The sequence below is a fragment of the Schistocerca serialis genome, chromosome 2, assembly GCF_023864345.2.
Source record: "Schistocerca serialis cubense isolate TAMUIC-IGC-003099 chromosome 2, iqSchSeri2.2, whole genome shotgun sequence".
Lineage (NCBI taxonomy): Eukaryota > Metazoa > Arthropoda > Insecta > Orthoptera > Acrididae > Schistocerca > Schistocerca serialis.
Genome location: NC_064639.1, coordinates 903537086 through 903558822, shown reverse-complemented (window position 1 = coordinate 903558822; position 21737 = coordinate 903537086). Strand labels below are relative to the sequence as shown.

The window sequence follows — 21737 nt, the reverse complement described above, 5'->3', positions numbered from 1 at the left end:
TATAATACTGGAGAATGGTTGTAACAAGATTACCTCTGAAAATTATTCAAACCTGTCCTTGCTTCAGTCAGCTTGTTTAACAAGTCAAACATTAAGCTCAGATGTGGGAAACCCATGGTGACCGGCAAGCCTGATTCACACGCTTATTTAGGCTCCGGGCCAACTTGCCATGACGTGACAGGAAAGCTTCTAGTGCTTAGTCAGAAATATGTTAATGGGGTGACGCACCAATATGAATGGCAGTATTATGAGAAACACACACACACACACACACACACACACACACACACACACACACACACACACAAGTTTGTAATGGAAGAGAAAGAGCAAGTTAATGAACTCTAGCTTCATAGGTGTTGCAGGTGTCTTACGGGTGAAATCAATGCTATTAACAATTATTGTACCAATCTAAAAGGAATAGGACAGGTGAAATCATAGTTTTTTCTCAGGCACATTTAAAAATAAAATTCTAGAACTACTTTGTGTACTGAAAGTATAGTTTACATGTTTGGTAGTTTTCTTATTTATTAAATCTATGAAAATAAATAACAAAATTCAACAAATGCAGTATTTCATAATCAGAGGCTGCATTAATTTCCTGTACAGTGGCAAATAATTAAATAAATACATGAAAAAACTGCTTGAATTTCTTGTCCTTTTCTGGAAGTAACATTACATTTTATAAAATAGTAGTAGTACAGGTGTTATTGCTGTTACAATTGTTGTTGAAAAATAGACAAACACTCTTAAAAGTCAGCTTCTTAAAGATTGTTCTCGAAAACTTGGTGTATCATTTGCAGTCTCTTACAATGCAGAGAGTCCAGGCTGCAGTACTGGAATTCCCTGTTTAATCCATTGACAAAGTCCTTCCAGATGCGTGAGTTTAAACATGTTATGGAAGACATATTTGATGCTTGATTTAAATACTACAAGAAAATATGCCACTCAAGAGTTTATACTGTAAGAAAATCCACAGTACACAGAACGAACACATACTCACATGACGGGGGTGGGGGAGGCAGAGAGGGAGAAGAGGGGGGGGAGAGAGGGAGAGAGAGAGAGAGAGAGAGAGAGAGAGAGAGAGAGAGAGAGAGAGAGAGAGAGAGAGTCTGCCTACAGGCAATGCAGGTTGGAGCAGCAGCTGCAGCAGTTTCACAGGTACAATTAATAGCCTACTGTACTTCAAATTTACAGTAAATGGAGTGGAGTGGGAAGGGAAAGGTATAAGGACTTTAAAAATAAAATAAAATGAAATACCCACGACCCTGGGAAACGAGACACAGATAAGGGCAACACTGAGTTGAATTATGAACTGAGTGACACATTAACAGAAAAATCTATAGCTTGGCATGGCAAAATAAATAATACAGCTGGCAAAAGTAAAAGAACACAAATGATGAATGAAGAAATTAAGAGGAAGAAAGACCTAGCCACAAATGTTTGCCCATTTATACTAATCCTACTACTCATTCCTCTTTCCATACTCCTGTTCAATCTTAAGTTTTCACTTCCAGTTTCACTTTATTACTTCCAACTTTATTGTTCTCTCTGTCACAGATAGGCTCCATTTTGTTTGGTTGTCACCAAACAAAATGTCACCAGTCACATTCTACACTATTATCATCTTTTCTCTCTCACCACCTGATCTTCTTTGCTAAACCCGTTTAGTTATATTATACACAGTTTTGTCTACCTAGAAGAAGAAACATACACTTCCGTGCATTTTAGCTTTTCTTTTTTGTGCCTTGGGAGTTGCTTTATCCAAAAGTAGTAGCGCTTATGTCTACTTCGCATAGTGTTTTGTTTCTGATTGTTTGCTAAATAGCTTATCATACCTACATTATTCAACTGATGGATATAGAAGTAACTTCTACTAAAAATCCTTACAATTAGACATACTTTTCAGTCTCACAATAACATGTGAACTATTACAACCAGGAGAATGGCTGGCCATCTAAAAAAAAAAAAAAAATAATAATTAATGTAAAACACCAGAAGAAATTGTGACTACACTATCATACATATAGTTTTTAGCTGATTTCATACAATTCCTTCAATAGCAACTGATGAGATCCAAAAGATTTAAAATTTGATCTACATGGTAGCAAGTGGAATTTCAATGAAGCTCACATGATTAATGGCAATAGTAAGTGAACTGCATCAGGGGGTAAAATGAAACAGTACATTCACTGCAATTACTGATTGTCAGTATTAAACAAATGTGAATTATTTAAGCTTTGTGCAGAAAGAACCTCTTTTGCAGACCCTTTACACAATGTTTGTCAGTGAACATGTCGCTGAGGTAAGGGGTATTTTGATCAAACTGGAAAATAAATGTCTACACTCATGTGCACAGTTACAGAACAATAAAAATACAAGGCACTGAATAAGGCACTGACAGCACAAATAAAACACACACACTACGATTCATAAATAAATCGCATCATAAGTATGAGAAGTACATGATTTTGCAACAGAAAAAAATACTGTGGTTTGGTACTTTTAATGGGAAGTGAAAAATACTTGGCAATGGCCAAATTAATGTTTTTTGTGGTCACAAAACACACACCTGCACTAAATAAATACTTCCTGCAACTGAGACAGTCCTGAAATCATTTTCTTTTTCTGTCTTCTCTCATCTCATTACAATTTTTCACAGCAAATACCAACAGTTTTCCCCATCTATTACATCAAAGTTGATTTCTACAGACAAATGAAATGATTGTATAATTTTAAACTTCACAAATTTCATATAGAGTATCAAACAGAAAAATGGGTTTTATTCCTGTACTTCCATAGGGTTCATAGAGATATTCATTTAGTCAACCATCATTACGGGAATTTTTTCCAGGTCAAAAACCGTTTGAATGTTACCCAAATCTGCTGAGCTTTCACATACGACAGTATTTCTAGAAAATTGATGATTAATGAATTTATAAATCCAATCAATATTCTTTATCAATAAACTGTGTGATACATTCATCAAAGTTTCTGTAACAAAGCTGTATTTTTAAATCTGAAAGTGAATTACCATTTAGATACCAAGAACTTATAATCAGACAGGCACATAAACTGTACCTCAAAAAATGTATTTCAGTAAAAAGATTATGAGAAAAATCAGAGCAGTGCTATTATTGTCCTGATATACTGCAGCTGTCAGCGGAGATACCTAGCTAACCCAAATCATTTTCTTGGGTTTAATATACACTAAACTGCATAATAACTGTAGCACCATAAATTGTCAATCTCTCTTTGTGGCTCACCAAGGATGAACATGTGTATCATCATATAGTCATTCTGTACTGATCTTTAAGAACAGAATACATACAGTACCAAAGAATAAAAATTACATCTAAATGTGCAATTCAATATGTCAGTGGAGAGCAGTATTTTACCAAACAGAAAATTTATAAAAGCATAAAATGTAAACTCCCTATCCAGCAGCCCTGTCCCAGACAAATAGAGAACATTCTCATGGACTATCAGGACAGGCATAATGTCTGGCAACAGTAATGTTCAAGTACGTCACTTCTCAAGTGATTCAGACAAGTTTAGCAACACAAGATAATAACCAGGAAAGCCTTTCACAAGAGAATTTCTTCTGGACTGTGATGTGAATAAGAGCTCTCATCCAGAACGGAGCTCCATCACACTCACGGTGAGAACAAAACTCTACCTGCTCCTCAGCTGCTGGTAGCAGCACAAATGCATAAACAGGCATTATTGACACCTGGCAGCTGTGCTGATAGCTCGTGCATGATTCCAATAATAATTAGTTTTAAAAAGACAAAATTTTCTATGGAGTAGTCTGGTGTTGCTCGACAGGAGTATTGCCGACAGCTCCAATGGGAGTGGTGTGCGACTGAGACTGTTGTGAACTGTGCGATGACGAACGTGAATGTTTGCCGCTGGGGGGAGCGATCGGAGTCTGCACCTGCGGCTGCGGCGGTGATCGTGTGCCGGGCGCTGGGGGCACGCCCTGCTGCAGCTGCATGTGGTACCGGTAGATATTCTCTGTGCTCTCTACGACACCTGCAGTGAAAGCAAGCAACAACAAAAGTTAAATGAGGATAATGAAGTGTAGTGGAATTAAGTCAGGCAATGCTGGGAGAATTTAAACACTTAATTTTTAATTATTTCTTTAACATGATTGGATGAAATCAGTGCAATTATAGCAACAAGTCATAACAATTCAATTTTATAAATAAGAAACAAATTGTTAGAACTCTCTCAAGTTTTCATTCTGCTTTATAGGGATTTGCATTCCCCTTGTTTATGTAAATCACAAAATCATTTCAGCACATTTGTGTCATCATTGGTGTATCATATTTTACTGAAGTCTTAATCTCCATAAGATTTGGTTTTGTAGGTATGTTGTTATCTTGCAAAGAGAGGAGCAAAAACACAGTACATTATTTTTAGTGAGCAGCACTCATCTTTCACCAGTAGATTTCAAAACACTATTTTTACATCTGTACAATATATACTGTGTTTTGAAGTTCTGTGGTAAAGCTTGTAGCCCACTGACAATGGCACAAATGTGCTGAAACATGTTTGAGTGATAAGAAAATATTGTGGTTTGCATAAACAAGCAGAATTTGCAAATATTTTATTTTTCATTCGATAACTAGTTTTGGGCTGTGACCCATTTTCAAATCAACATAACAAAGTCGAAAATGGGATTTCCAAAGATGTCAACAAAATGTGTAATTTACATTCGCAGCGCATACTCCAGCATGGTGCAAGTTCTTACAACTGCTATAGTTTATCATGCAAACAAGGTGGTTGTTACAGTATTAAAACCAAAGGATGATGATTTGCATTCTGCAATTAGCAGTGTCTGCCTAGCATATTTACTATTACCATTGTTGATTTTTTATCACCTGATACTGCATATCTACTCTCCTTTCAACTCTATTGCTGGCAAAAGCATTTACTTACGTTTGCACAGATAAGACCTTATTTTCACCTTCTGCAACTTGCTCACACAAGACATAAATAATAACTTAAACTAGGTTTGCAACATTTGTCATCGAACACATAATGAATTACCAACAAGCACAAGTGCAGTTGCAGACACATTACCTGCTGTAAGATTTAAGCTGCGCCCTTTGATACCTCCCTCTTTGCTTGGAGGTGACCACCAGTTCACGAGACTACCAAATACTGGAACATGCCTCAGTATACCCTCTTGCCACAGCCTTTCTTCATTTTCCTTCTGTAAATCTAGTGTAGCTGTTTCAATACCTGTAAAAATTATAGTACTAATGCAGTAATTGACTTGGAATGTTACAAACTGCACTATACTTATAGAGGTTCAAGCAACAATTACATAACCTTGGAATTTGCTGTGCAGCTATATCAATTATCCCTAATGATTACTCGTACTGCCACCAATGCCCAAATAGTTATGCAACCATATCATCTGATAGATAATTCTGAAGTATATGCAGTCATATTTCACAAAAATTACAAAGCAGCTCTTTAAGATGGTTACATTTGTTGCCAGTAAGCTAAAATTAACCTACAGAGGTTGCTTAAAGGAATAGTTGTGGGTGATACTTTTGATAGACTGGAAATTTCTGCATCACTTGTTTTTGCACAAATGTACTAAAAGCATAGAAATCGTAGTCTTTCAAATGATAATGCCATTGACTTTGCTTTATGCAGGTTAGCAATCACACTATTTGTCATCTATCTTATGGTTTCTGCCAATTCAGCATTAAGGGGGTTGAGGGACAAACAAAAGCGTGTGAACAATGGATGACACCTCCACAGGCATACGAAACTGATAAGCTATTTAATTACTCTTCGAAAACTTTTCAAGTAATAAGTGAGAACACAATTATGATAATGGGTAGTCCTAGTAAAATGTAAATAATCTATAAGTAAAGGTAACCCAACTCCATGAATATGAATAGGAAAGATGTAGAGGCAACGACAGGAATAAAAACAGCAATGTTAACTTCGCTAACTTTTGGACAAATCCTTTTTCATTCTAGAAAAGTTTTCAGTCTTGTTTATGTGCATTTTTTACAACTCAACAACTCTAATATTCGAACATAACCTTAAAACATTTCAGATTCTGTGTACACTACTGGTCTAAAAAAGAAGTAATCCATTTTAAGCGGGAAGTGACATTACCTTTTTTCACTATCTCCGTCATTGTTTCAAGGAAACGTGAAGACTCTTCAACTTCTTGCCCGAAACTGACCACCAATCCCAGCAACTCCTCAACATCTGTTTCTGCTGTCACCATGCCAAATCTTACACAAGCCAGGCCATCTGGTCCCTCTCCTACAGACAAAATTCCTTCCAGTTCGTAAGTACTTCGATGAAGGTCAAAGAAATAATATATGCATATCATTCTCCACCAAAAGTGCTTCTAATGCACCCAATTTTTAAATCTCCATACATCTCATTAAAACTGTCGAACAATAAATATTATCTTCTCTTTTAACTACTGTTTTGATTACCACTGTAAAGACACTCAATAATTATATAATATGGTATCAATGGCGGAACTAAACTGTTAATTTTGACAGCACAAGAAACTGCACAGGAGTAATACTTCCTTGACAACATTTTCATAACACAAGAAACTGCATTTCGTTCATTAGCAATTTGTTGATATATCCAGGTACCTGGTGAACAGGCTTTTTTTTTTAATATAACAACTGCACCAGCTGATAATCTGTTAAATTTCCGGTCTTTTTAACTGCTTACATATACATAGAGGTAAGTAGTGTCATTATTGACTTTTAAAATAATGCAACAAATTAAAGAACAATGGTGGCCCTACTTCAGTATAGTAGGCCCCACACAATGACCATCCATTTAGTGAAGGAGGAAGACACACATTCTTGCTGATTATAGAAAGAGAATGTAAGCCTGAGAATGACATACACCTAGCAACACACAGAGCAGTTACGTGTCAGCCACACAAACCTGCAGCGAACAAGTTAACATCCCATCCATGGTGATGAGGGAACACAGGCAGTAATTGGGCAAGATTGAGAAATGAAATCATCCATTACCTTTTCAGAGGAACCATCCTGGCATTTGTCTTAAATAATTTTGGCCATGCAACACCTTGTCTGGTAAGGTCCGGTCTGTTTTTGAGAAGATTTTAAAGACAAATGGGAAGAAATGTAGAACACTGTTATATGTGTCTGTTGCAGAATTATGGAACATGTTGTGTTGACATATGATAACTCTTTTTCAGATCACGAGAAGTAAAAAGACTGGGTGCAATGCTGGAATGAGGGCTGTGTAGTGCTGGAATGGGAACAGGGGATGGATGAGGAAAATGACTAACGAAGGTTGAGGCCAGGAGGGTTATGGGAGCGTAGGGTATATTGCAGGGCAAATTCCCACCTGCACAATTCAGAAAAGCTGTTGTTGGTGGGAAGGATCCATATAGCACAAGCTGTGAAGCAGTCATTGAAATGAAGGATGTTGTGTTTGGCAGCATGCTCAGCAACAGGGTGGTCCACTAGTTTCTTGGCCACAGTTTGTCAGTGGCCACTTGTATGGACAGACAGCTTGCTGGTTGTCATGCCCACACAGAATGCAGCACAGTGGTTTCACAGGTAGTCCTGCCTTTGATGGGATAGGCGATATTTGTGACCAGACTGGAGTAGGTGGTGGTGGTGGGAGCATGTATGGGGCAGGTCTTGCACCTAGGTCTATTACAGGGGTACGAGCCATGAGGTAAGTGGGTTGGGAGCAGGGGGTTGTGTAGGGATGGATGAGTGTATTGTGTAGGTTCAGTGGACGGCGGAATACCACTGTAGGAGGGGTGGGAAGGATAGTGGGCAGGACATTTCTAATGTATTTATGTCTGTATATATGTCTTGAGGCAGTGTACATCACACCCCCACCAAATCATGAAAGGAAGAGAGACTATTCCTTACTATATTTTCACTGTTCATTCACTAAAATTGCAACAACAGGCATAACGATGAAGCTTATTACTCATTTATTACTAACTCTATTCATAACACATTTTGCAGACAGTACTCACATACACCACTGAATGTAACTGCAAAACTATATCACAGGTGTATGACACACGGTTTGGGGGAGATGGCATTTATATACTGGATTTGATTCCTTAAGGAATTGGGGATGGGGGTTAAATGGTAAATATATTAACAGCAAATCATACATGCAGTCTTAAATAAAAAACTGACATTTCCTTTTTTGTTTATGAGTGCACATACAATCTGCTGTCAGGATACATATGACCACAAGTACATGACACTTGATTATGACTATATGGTCAAAATTATCCAATATTGAGAAACAACACACACAATTATAAGATACACACCATATGTCTTCTCACCAGCTAAAGTAGAGGGCAGACAACAATTAAAAATAACGTATGTATTCTTGTTATGTGATAAAAGACATTAAATTGATTACAGAGTCACGGTTGTAATGCAGGTCTAACAAAAATTCATTATTCAAAACTGCATGCCCTAAAGATCGGCAAATAACAGATTGTAAAGGCCAATATTTATGCAGAACCGTATATCTGAAGACTCAAAAAAATATTTTTAAAGTGCTGCCTCACCCAAAGAAAATGCAGCATCTGTACTCCGCAGCTGTTCGACGAGCGATACATTGAGTTTATTGAGCTCTTCTTTGGCCTGGTCAGTAAGTAAAGTTTGCCACGCTTCTGGCACATAGCGGACACCACCCAAGCCGGCCCATCCTTCCATTTCAACCAAGCACAGATTTGGCGTAGATGACACAAGTCGTTGAAATGTTGCTTTATGTGCAACTGTTGCTGAAAGAATGTCCTGAACAACACAAAATATTGTAATGGCAATAACAATAAAGAAAAAGCAGGAAGCACATACATCATAAGTTAACATCTTCCCCACAAATTTCACAGTGACTAACTTTTATTCTTGAAAATAACTTATTTCCATCCTTTCAAATGAGACAAGAAAATAAAATTGATCAAAACATTTTAATAATTTCTGACACACAAAAATGAAAGATATCACAAGAAAAAGCAAGAACAATATTATTAACAATGATACAATTCACATATGCATGTATTCAGAGAACACAGAATACTGCAAAGAAAGTTTCTGATGGGACATTAAAACATTACAAAAATTAAGAAGCAATGCTTCTAGTGCATAAATGTTTTGCTATATTGGAAGTGTGAAACACACAGCAAGTCATCGCAGAATGAAGGTACGGTAAGGAGATGCAAGTTTGCCACAACAGCCAGAGTCTCAAGTTTATAAATCGCGTGACATCCCTCGCTGAAAGCTAGCAATTTCTGAAGTGTTGTGGTTTTTATGTGCCACACACTTATCAGCTGCACATGTATATGGCTGACTTCCCTCATTTCTGTCTATAAAAAGCTGAGAAAAGTCTATTTACAAATACATTGTTGAGGGTGCTAGTTTGTCTCTGGTAATGGAATGTAGTTACAACACTAAAAACTTCAGGCCAGGAGAACATGTTGTAAGAAATTTGATTCATACTGATAATAGCTGCATAAAACAAATTTAACAGTAAGAGACAGGTATATCAAAAAGACAATTCACTTGAGTAAACTGAAAATAACAGGGAGACAATGGCCGGCCAGCACACAGTTCTAGTTTTCAGAAGCGTTAATTCCTTCATCATGGATGAAAGAAGGATGTGATGGGACGAAGGCTGTCAGTCACACAGATCTCCTCATTCTTACAACAGGAGTATCAACCTAGGGTCTTAGTAACCTGGCCCTCCATTATAAACTTTCTCAACCTATCCACCTTTCCTCCCTGTGCAAGAACAGTTGCAAAAGCTAGGAATGTTTTGTGCCAGTAGTGCCTGAATTCCATCTCTAGAAAATAGGAATTGGACAGTAATTCTATATCTCTGTAGTTAAAAATACTGGATGTACAAAAAGTCCCATATTCTTATAGGAAATAGTACTGATGAAATTTAGGAAAAAGGTTCTTTAACAAATTCATTCTTACACATCCTTATGTTCTTCCACTGAATGAACTGTGAATTATGAGATACATTAATTGACTGTGAAGATTTGCTCATACAAGTGCGTGGTTTTTGCCTTCAGTAGCTCCAATTCATTGCACACTTGTTTCAGGTTCATTATCTGGTCATCACAATACTCATTCCTCTGTATCCAGAATGCAAACTGTGATAACTTTACTAAACACTCTTGCCCTTGTTGCAAAGAACCTTGTACCTGCAAGTCATTGGAACAATTTTCCGAAGATTTTTTCAGACGAAATACCACATTAAGGATGTCCAGCAGTATTGGCATTGTTGTGTGGCATATATGACATGTGCCAGTTGATTAATACTGTTGGCTAAACCATAGCAGAATATTATGCCTGCCACTTCTCTGTGTATGTTGTTCATACTCTACTGAATCATTAATCTTTTTTCTGATGCCAGCACAACCTCTATACGATATGTATGGAAAGGTTGATGTAGGACACAGTTTTAGGTGTTATTTCTCACAACAGCATCACAGTCAGTGGGGTACCAAACACAACCAATAAAGCAATTAACATAAACAAGACGACAGCCTACTCATCCAAGTACTCATTTATTGGCACAAGTAAAATGGTCCATGGCTCAATAAGCATATTTCTGGACATAGGATGTTTTCTCTATGCATTTTTTACCAGTATTGTCTTCTACAAGAATACAAGACACTTTTCAACACCCGGTATATGAGGGTGTCAATAGTCCTGACGTAGTCTGTGGAACTGTAATTAGATGTGGTAAACACTGCAACAGAGTGCTGCAATAATGTTATCACATCATGCTAACCCTGCATCCATTGGACAGACTATTGTAGAAAAAGATATAATTATCCTGACATACACCCTATGAAACAACAGATTGGTGTTAAAAAAGTTACTGCGGAAATTATATTCTCAGCCCAAATATAGTGACACTGAACTTGTGAAAGACCTACTCTTATTCTCCCAATCCCTGAAATGGAAACACTTCTTTACTGCCAATCCCTCCAAACAAAGCCAACCAAATTCCAACATTGCACCCTGCCTCTCCCAGATCATATCACCATCCAACTGCAATCCCCCCCCCCCTCCCCCCACCACCCATCTTATCATCTGCTGGTCACCTTCCAGGAATTCCTTACCTCCAACTTACAACTCAGCCTCACAATCCCTCCCCAGGTCCCTTTCTCAGAATACTAACCTTTCAGCAGACAAGAGAATAGCCATACACAACCCCAAAACAAATCCTGACCTAATCATCCTACCTGAAGACAAAATCCCGCCATTGTTGTTATGAATCACAGTGACTGCCAGTTATCTGACTCCTGCACCAATAGACTGACAGAATGATCCCACTCAGAAGTCCAACACAACACTGAATCCCTGCTTAAAGCCTTAGGCCTTTCCCAGAACCTCTTCCCTGAATCCATTTCTCTCCTCACCCCTATGACACCTCATGCACCTACCTTCTACATGGTCCCCAAAATCTGTTGTTGTTGTTGTTGTTGTTGTCTTCAGTCCTGAGACTGGTTTGATGCAGCTCTCCATGCTACTCTATCCTGTGCAAGCTTCTTCATCTCCCAGTACCTACTGCAACTTACATCCTTCTGAATCTGCTTAGTGTATTCATCTCTTGGTCTCCCCCTATGATTTTTACCCTCCACGCTGCCCTCCAATACTAAATTGGTGATCCCTTGATGCCTCAGAACATGTCCTACCAACCGATCCCTTCTTCTGGTCAAGTTGTGCCACAAACTTCTCTTCTCCCCAATCATATTCAATACTTCATCATTAGTTATGTGATCTACCCATCTAATCTTCAGCATTCTTCTGTAGCACCACATTTCGGAAGCTTCTATTCTCTTCTTGTCCAAACTATTTATCGTCCATGTTTCACTTCCATACATGGCTACACTCCATACAAATACTTCCAGAAATAACTTCCTGACACTTAAATCTATACTCGATGTTAACAAATTTCTCTTCTTCAGAAACGCTTTCCTTGCCATTGCCAGTCTACATTTTATATCCTCTCTACTTCATCCATCATCAGTTATTTTGTTCCCCAAATAGCAAAACTCCTTTACTACTTTAAGTGTCTCATTTCCTAATCTAATACCCTCAGCATCACCCGACTTAATTCGACTACATTCCATTATCCTCGTTTTGCTTTTGTTGATGTTCATCTTATATCCTCCCTTCAAGACACCATCCATTCCGTTCAACTGCTCTTCCAAGTCCTTTGCTGTCTCTGACAGAATTACAATGTCATCGGCGAACCTCAAAGTTTTTATTTCTTCTCCATGGATTTTAATACCTACTCCAAATTTTTCTTTTGTTTCCTTTACTGCTTGCTCATTATAGAGATTGAATAACATCGGGGAGAGGCTACAACCCTGTCTTACTCCCTTCCCAACCACTGCTTCCCTTTCATGTCCCTCAACTCTTATAACTGCCACCTGGTTTCTGTACAAGTTGTAAATAGCCTTTCGCTCCCTGTATTTTACCCCTGCCACCTTTAGAATTTGAAAGAGAGTATTCTAGTCAACATTGTCAAAAGCTTTCTCTAAGTCTACAAATGCTAGAAACGTAGGTTTGCCTTTCCTTATTCTTTCTTCTAAGATAAGTCGTAAGGTCAGTATTGCCTCACGTGTTCCAGTATTCCTACGGAATCCAAACTGATCTTCCCCGAGGTCGGCTTCTACTAGTTTTTCCATTCGTCTGTAAAGAATTCGTGTTAGTACTTTGCAGCTGTGGCTTATTAAACTGATGGTTCGGTAATTTTCACATCTGTCAACACCTGCTTTCTTTGGGATTGGAATTATTATATTCTTCTTGAAGTCTGAGGGTATTTCGCCTGTTTCATACATCTTGCTCACCAGATGGTAGAGTTTCCCCAAAATCTACAAATGCAAAAATCCTGGATGCCCCACCGTAGCTGGTTATTTTGCGCAACTGAAAGAATTTCAGCCCTCATTGACTAACATCTTCAACCAACTGCCTGTAATCTAGCCTCCCATGTCGAAGATACCAACCACTTCCTTCATTGACTCTCCACTGTCCACAATCCTTCACCTTCTAGACCTCTACTAATCAGTGTTGACACCACCTCCCTATACACCATCACCACTCACGCCCATGGTCTTATCATTATTGAACACTACCTTTCCTAAAGTCCTTCAGACTCCAAACCGACTACCTCATTCCTCATACACCTTAGTAATCTTTATCCTAACCCACAACTAATTCTCCTTCGAAGGAAAAGTACACGAACAAATCTGCGGCACAGCTATGAGCACTTGATGGCACCCTTCTATGCCAACCTTTTTACAGGCCTTCTAGAGCAAAACTTCCTAGCCTTCCAATGCCAAAACCCTAGCCTCGTTCAGGTTCATTGATGGTATCTTCATGATCTGGCAGGGCCAAGACACCCTATCCTCTTTCCTTCACAACCTCAACACCTTCTCTCCCATCCAATTCGCCCAGTCCTCCTCAACCCAGTATGCCACCTACCTTCCCAGGCATTGATCACCACCTCTCTGATAGCTCCATCTGCACCTCTGTCCACACTAAAACCATCAAAGATCAACAATGCCTGCATTTTGACAGCTGTCACCCCTTTCACATAAAAAAAATCCCATATAGCCTGGCCACCAGGGGACGATGTATCTGCAGTGACAAGAACTTCCTTGCTAAGTGTGTTGAGGTTCTCACCAAGGCCTTCACAGACCGGCACTACCCCCAGACCCAAATCACAAACACATCTCCCATGCCATTTCCCCTCACAGCCCAAACTCTCCCACCAACCCCAAGAATCAGCAACAAAAGAGTTCCCCTTTGTCACCCAATACTGCCTTGAACTGGGACAACTGAAACACATCTTTCGCCAGGGCTTTGATTACCTATCATCATGCTCTGAAATGAGGGGCATCCTACCCGTGAGATCCTTCCCACCCCTACTGAAGTGATGTTCCGTCACTCACCCAACATCCACAACATCCTAGTCCATTCCTTTGCCACTCACAATCCCAACTCCTTGCCACAAGGACAATATCCCTGTGGAAGACCCAGGTGTAAGACCTGGCCAATCCACCATTCAGCACCTGTCACAGTTTTATCCTACCCCATCAGGGTCTGGGTCACCTGTGAAAGCAGCGATGCCATTTACCAGCTACGCTACAATCATTGCACAGCTTTTTATATTGGTATGACTACCAACCAGCTGTTCACCACGATGAATGGCCTCTGCCAAACTGTGGCTGAGAGCAAAGTAGACCATTCTGTGGCACAACATGCAGCCTAACATAACAACCTTGATTTCAATCTCTACTTCACTACCTGAGCCATCTGGATCCTCTCCACCACCACCAGATTTTCTTAACTCACAAATGTGAGTTATCCTTATAACATATTCTCTGCTCCTATCATTATTCTGGCCTCAACCTTACAACCCAACAGTTTCCACCCCCTCTGCCCTACCACCTCCTCCCCATTCCCATCTCCTTTAGTCTTTGTTTGCCACCCTCTGCCATGGCACCTGCCAATATTTCCCCGCTCCTCTCCTTTTTCGTTATGTTTTCTCCATATCCCTGTTCACAACCTACCGATGCTGCATTTGTTGGCATTCTAGCCCCTGCACACTTACCCAGACAGCGGTCTTCTCTACCCCACCTGTACATTGCTATATCTTCCCCTTCCCCACCCCCCGCAGATTGCTTCTACCATTTCAGATGATAGAGGCATTCTGGCCCGAGATGCTGGAGTTGATGGTCATGTGCTTGCTTTTGCTCTTTTTCCGACGAAGGCTGAAGCCGAAAGCTGATTTTAAGTGTCTTTCAATTCTGCCTGTCAGCAACTTACCATGTTATCTTTATGGTAGGTAGTAATCTATCTTTTATTACATTGCTAATTAATAAAAAGAGAAAGACTTAATATTTTGAGGTGGCTTTTGCAATGAAGGAGTAGTAAGGTGACGGCCTAGAATAAGAAAAGAGGGGGTGGGGATTGTGTGCCAATGTAGGGACAAACCTGGTGCGAATCTATAACCACTTTGCAGCATAGAACAAAAAAAAAAAAAAGCAAAGAACAAACAACAGAGTGCTATTTTTGACCATTTTCATTGTGGTAGGAAGTTTGAAGGTGGTGACAAAATTTAAAATTATAAGGAAGATTGTATCATTCAAAGTTCTTGATGTGGTAATTCCATTTTACAACCGTTTTACATACCAGTTGTTGCTCTAGACAAATAATAAATGAATCAATGTCTTCTACTGTAGGTTGCCTGTCTTGCCCCAACTCCAGAGGTGAGTATCGTAAAACCACACCGCTAGTTTCCAGTTCACATATTTCCACTGGTACTTGTGGGGCATCTCGCTGAAGGATCTGCCCGAGCTGCAACAACAATAATATTCAGTTTTAAAGAGGTATTTTGAGAAAATGAAAAATGAAATATTGCCATTCAGAAACACTCAGCATGCAACAATACGGATTATTATTACAGGCACTTGCAAAGGTGAATTGAGAACCTAAAAATACCTCAAACGTACCCATGAATTGAGCTTGTCATAGTACGAGGGCACACGTCCACTTTCATTTCCTTCACTTGCTTCAGGAATGAACTGGAACACAACTGTGGAGGCAACAACTTCAAAAAGCATCTGTAAAGCAGAAATATCCACGGTGGAAGCACATTCAGTTTAATCTAATCCCCAATGCACATAATCATACTGCTTAATTGTACTCTTCAATACAATAAGTTTTTCTTGCCTTCCCCATTCCACACACAAACACTGAAGAAATATAACTGCTATTTAAAGATACTAAGCAATTTGGCTTTCATAACTGTCCTTAGGTGTTAATGTTTATTAGTAATAAATATTGGACTCACTGAGGTATTAACTGGACGGGTCACTAATTCATTGACAGTAATTGTTCCAGACTCACCACCTGGCTGTTGGCTCTGCAAAAGAAGCAATAAGAACTATCACAATTGTACATAATGTAAGTATGATATTTCCAAATAGTAATTATAAGTTTAAAACTAAGGTTTAAGTATTTTGTTTGTTTATTTGTGTGATTTTGTGTGTGTGTGTGTGTGTGTGTGTGTGTGTGTGTGTGTGTGTAAGGGGATGGGGTGCCCACATGCGAAAGTGTGTGAGAAAGATAATGGTAGCTTAGTAGTTTTTCATAGGAACCCTACCTGCTAATGATTCATTAAGCATAATCCTTAGTGCCTACTGGTTAAATGTGTTATTTTTTGATAATCTCATGTTCTATACTCAAAAATCCCTGGCTGAACATATATTCTATTATAAGTAATCTGTGACATTTTAATATTCAGAACGTCATATACATTTGAAAATTGATGTATGTTCAAAAGCTTTTCTTTAACCCTTTCACAGGCAAATTTTTTGTAGCAACTGAGCAAAGGTTTTTTTCTATCCTATTAGAATTATGATCAACTGACTGTACTTATTTTTTGATAATTTTATTTTTGTGATTTACGGCCAGAAGCTATGGTGGTACATATATCACCCCAGCACCTTGTGAGGTATTAAAACTATGGTGGTAAATGGATTTCCCACTTCCCTTTTGTGTGCTGTTTTGTGTTATTTTATATATAACATATTAATATTAAGGGAATATGTGTTACCACTTCTGTACACTCCTGGCATCTAGTGGCATTCCACTGTACTACCCGCTGTTTCTGTTTGTTGTGAAATGTAGCCTTCAGGACTGTGGGAAATATATATCCCACCAAACAATGATGATTTAATGGTTCTTGGGGAGTATGGTTACCACCAAAGTAGTTTCTGGAACGGACTTGTGAAACCAGAGCCACTTCCTCATCCCCTCAAACCCAGAACCTCCCACAGAAGAATCCCAAAAGTGCCCCACTTGTGACAAGACACTTTCCAGGACTGGATCAGACTCTGAATGTGGCTCTCCAGCAGGGATATGACTTACTCAAATCCTGCCCTGAAATGAGATCCATCCTTCATGAAATCCTCCTCACTCCACCAAGAATGTCTTTCCGCCGTCCACCTAACCTTTGTAAACCTCTTGGTTCATCCCTATGAAATCCCCAAACTACCTTCCCTACCCTCTGGCTCCTACCCTTGTAACCACCCCCGGTGTAAAACCTGTCCCATGCACCCGCCCACCACCACCCACTCCAGCCCTGTAACCTGGAAGGTGTACACGATCAAAGGCAGAGCCACTAGTGAAAGCACGCACGTGATTTACCAACTGACCTGCCTACACTGTGAAGCTTTCTATGTGGAAATGACCAGCAACAAACTGTCCATTCGCATGAACGGACGCAGGCAGACAGTGTTTTTTGGTAATGAGGATCACCCTATGGCTAAACATGCCTTGGTGCACGGCCAGCACATCTTGGCACAGTGTTACACCGTCCGGGTTATCTGGATACTTTCCACTGACACCAACCTATCAGAACTCTGGAGATGGGAACTTGCCCTTCAATATGTCTTCTCTTCCCATTACCCACCAGGCCTCAACCTCCGCTAATTTCAAGTTGCCGCCGCTCATACCTCACCTGTCATTCAATAACATCTTTGCCTCTGTACTTCCGCCTCGACTGGCATCTCTACCCAAACTCTTTGCCTTTACACATGTATGCTTGTGTCTGTGTATGTGCAGATGGATATGTGTGTGGGTGCGCGTGTATACCTGTCCCTTTTTCCTCCCCAAGGTAAGTCTTTCCGCTCCCGCGATTGGAATGACTCCTTACCCTCTCCCTTAAAACCCACATCCTTTCGTTTTTCCCTCTCCTTCCCTCTTTCCTGATGAAGCAACCGTGGATTGCAAAAGCCTGAAATGTGTGTGTGTGTGTTATTGTTTCTATCAACGTAGCAACGCTTTCGATTGATAAGTTACAGAATCTTTGTTTTTAGATTATACATATATAAACAAAGATGATGTGACTTACCAAACGAAAGTGCTGGCAGGTCGATAGACACACAAACATACACACAAAATTCAAGCTTTCGCAACAAATGGTTGCTTCATCACGAAAGGGGGAAGGAGAGGGAAAGACGAAAGGATGTGGGTTTTAAGGGAGAGGGTAAGGAGTCATTCCAATTCCGGGAGTGGAAAGACTTACCCTAGGGGGAAAAAAGGACAGGTATACACTCGCGCACACACACACACATATCCATCCGCACATCCACAGACACAAGCAGACATTTGTAAAGGCAAAGAGTTTGGGCAGAGATGTCAGTCGAGATGGAAGCACAGAGGCAAATTTGTTGTTGAAAGACAGGTGAGGTATGAGCGGCGGCAAATTGAAATTAGCGGAGATTGAGGCCTGGCGGATAATGAGAAGAGAGGATATACTGAAGGGCAAGTTCCCATCTCTGGAGTTCTGACAGGTTGGTGTTAGTGGGAAGTATCCAGATAACCCGGACGGTGTAACACTGTGACAAGATGTGCTGGCCGTGCACCAAGGCATGTTTAGCCACAGGGTGATCCTCATTACCAACAAACACTGTCTGCCAGTTTGTTGCTGGTCATTCCCACATAGGAAGCTTTACAGTGTAGGCAGGTCAGTTGGTAAATCATGTGGGTGCTTTCACAGGTGGCTCTGCCTTTGATCGTGTACACCTTCCGGGTTACAGGACTGGAGTAGGTGGTGGTGGGAGGGTGCATGAAACCGGTTTTACACCGGGGGTGGTTACAAGGGTAGGAGCCAGAGGTAGGGAAAGTGGTTTGGGGATTTCATAGGGATGAACTAAGAGGTTGCGAAGGTTAGGTGGACTGTGGAAAGACACTCTTGGTGGAGTGGGGAGGATTTCATGAAGGATGGATCTCATTTCAGGGCAGGATTTGAGGAAGTCGTATCCCTGCTGGAGAGCCACATTCAGACTCTGATCCAGTCCCAGAAAGTATCCTGTCACAAGTGGGCCACTTTTGGGGTTCTTCTGTGGGAGATTCTGGGTTTGAGGAGATGAGGAAGTGGCTCTGGTTATTTGCTTCTGTACCAGGCTGTAGGGAAGGGACCGTTTGATGTGGAATGGGTGGCAGCTGTCATAATGGAGGCACTGTTGCTCGTTGGTGGGTTTGATGTGGACGGACGTGTGAAGCTGGCCATTGGACAGGTGGAGGTCAACGTCAAGGAAAGTGGCATGGGATTTGGAGTAGGACCAGGTGAATCTGATGGAACCAAAGGAGTTGAGGTTGGAGAGGAAATTCTGGAGTTGTTCTTCACTGTGAGTCCAGATCATGAAGATGTCATCAATAAATCTGTACCAAACTTTGGGTTGGCAGGCCTAGGTAACCAAGAAGGTTTCCTCTAAGCGACCCATGAATAGGTTGGTGTACGGGGGGGCCATCCTGGTACCCATGGTTGTTCCCTTTAATTGTTGGTATGTCTGGCCTTCAAAAGTGAAGAAGTTGTGGGTCAGGATGAAGCTGGCTAAGGTAATGAGGAAAGAGGTTTTAGGTAGGGCAGGCGATCGGCGTGAAAGGAAGTGCTCCATCGCAGCGAGGCCCTGGACGTGCGGAATATTTGTGTATAAGGAACTGGCATCAATGGTTACAAGGATGGTTTCCAGGGGTAACAGACTGGGTAAGGATTCCAGGCATTCGAGAAAGTGGTTGGTGTCTTTGATGAAGCATGGGAGACTGCATGTAATGGGTTGAAGGTGTTGATCTACGTAGGGAGAGATACGTTCTGTGGGGGCTTGGTAACCAGCTACAATGGGACGGCCGGGATGATTGGAATTGTGAATTTTAGGAAGAAGGTAGAAGGTAGGGATGTGGGGTGTTGGTGTGGTCAGGAGGTTGATGGAGTCAGGTGAAAGGTTTTGTAGGGGGCCTAAGGTTCTGAGGATTCCTTGAAGCTCCGCCTGGACATCAGGAATGGGATTACCTTGGCAAACTTTGTATGTAGTGTTGTCTGAAAGCTGACGCAGTCCCTCAGCCACATACTCCCGACGATCAAGTACCACGGTCGTGGAACCCTTGTCCGCCAGAAGTACGACGATGGATCGGTCAGCCATCAGATCACGGATAGCCAGGGCTTCAGCAGTGGTGATGTTGGGAGTAGGATTAAGGTTTTTTAAGAAGGATTGAGAGGCAAGGCTGGAAGTCAGAAATTCCTGGAAAGTTTGGAGAGGGTGATTTTGAGGAAGAGGAGGTGGGTCCCGCTGTGACGGAGGACGGAACTGTTCCAGGCAGGGTTCAATTTGGATAGTGTCTTGGGGAGTTGGATCATTAGGAGTAGGATTAGGATCATTTTTCTTCGTGGCAAAGTGATATTTCCAGCAGAGAGTACAGGTGTAGGACAGTAAATCTTTGACAAGGGCTGCTTGGTTGAATCTGGGAGTGGGGCTGAAGGTGAGGCCTTTGGATAGGACAGAGGTTTCGGATTGGGAGAGAGGTTTGGAGGAAAGGTTAACTACTGAATTAGGGTGTTGTGGTTCCTGATTGTGTTGATTGGAATTTTGAGGTTTTGGGGGGGAGTGGAGCTGGAAGTGGGAGATTGAGTAGATGGGAGAGACTGGGTCTGTGTGCAATGAGAGGAGGTTGAGGTTTGCTGGAAAGCTTGTGAAGGGTGAGTGAGTTGCCTTTCCGGAGGTGGGAAACCAGGAGATTGGATAGTTTTTTGAGGTGGAGGGTGGCATGCTGTTCTAATTTGCTGTTGGCCTGTAGGAGGATGCTCTGAACAGCTGGTGTGAATGTGGGAGAGGAAAGATTGAGGACTTTTATTAAGGATAGGAGCTGACGGGTGTGTTCATTGGCTGAGTTAATGTGTAGTAGGAAGCCCCCCACGTTAGCTATTACTCTTATTGAGTTTACTTCTAAGAAAGCATTAAGACAAATTTCCTACAACACGTCATGTGGCAGTAACTAATGTTGTGTTTCACACATATGCCCATCAGGTGCAGTTGTAAACAAGAATCAATAAATAGGATTACTCAGAACACTTCTATAGAAACATTGGTTTACTTAGTCTGTCACTCTCATCACTTTCTGACAAAGTGTCGGGATTCTGTGCAGGTCTCTCTCTCTCTCTCTCTCTCCGTCACACACACACGCACGCACGCGCACACACACACACACACACACACACACACACACACACACACACACACACACACACTAGCTATGGCTTTATCTCTCCATTCCTTCCTCCACCTTTGGGGTCAGTGACCTGTGGTTGGAGAGTTGCGGACCATCTTCTGACTCCCAGTGCATTCAGTCTTGCCAAGACTTGCGAAGTGTCAACTGTTGGGTGCAGTCTTTGTGCACAGCTGCTAGCACAGGGTTCTATAACGAACTTAGCTAGGAGCCCTTATCCCTGTTGGTGAGACTTCCGTGGAGCCTTATCAGAATTAAGTCTTTAATGATGCTCTCCCATACGTCACTAGCTTGGCACAATATTTTTGTTTTCTCAAATTCGAATATTTGTCATTGTTGAAGCATGTGTTCTACACAGCATTGCAAGATGCACAGCTGTGTTTGCTCAGTGTACTGGAGGCTACACTTGCAAGGGACATTATATATACTGGGTATTTACATTTGTAGTTTGCCATTCACTGAGCCAAGCATGTCTTTCATTTTTTGTGGTGGTTGAAAGGCGACCTTGAAATTTTTCCGATTCTTCACCTTGGGCGAAGGAGGTCTAGTACAGGGGATACAGGTGAGTTTCTTTGCCTCTTTGCAAACCTCTTCTTTGTGGAAGGCTATATGGTGTCAAAGACA

At 40.9% G+C, this 21737-nt stretch overlaps 1 protein-coding gene across 1 annotated transcript in view; it reads right to left on the bottom strand.

Moving 5' to 3' along the window:
* Nucleotides 1-502: 502 nt before the first annotated feature.
* LOC126458254 (putative pyridoxal-dependent decarboxylase domain-containing protein 2) overlaps nucleotides 503-21737 on the bottom strand; it is an 80410-nt gene continuing 59175 nt past the window's right edge. Inside the window, exons 10-16 of the mRNA XM_050095167.1 lie at nucleotides 15898-15969; nucleotides 15557-15667; nucleotides 15237-15401; nucleotides 8585-8813; nucleotides 6148-6300; nucleotides 5089-5250; nucleotides 503-4035 (exon numbers count right to left, since the gene is read on the bottom strand). Of these exons, the coding sequence (XP_049951124.1) occupies nucleotides 3800-4035; nucleotides 5089-5250; nucleotides 6148-6300; nucleotides 8585-8813; nucleotides 15237-15401; nucleotides 15557-15667; nucleotides 15898-15969 (1128 nt within the window). The 3' untranslated portion in view covers nucleotides 503-3799. The remainder of the gene's footprint in view (nucleotides 4036-5088; nucleotides 5251-6147; nucleotides 6301-8584; nucleotides 8814-15236; nucleotides 15402-15556; nucleotides 15668-15897; nucleotides 15970-21737) is intronic.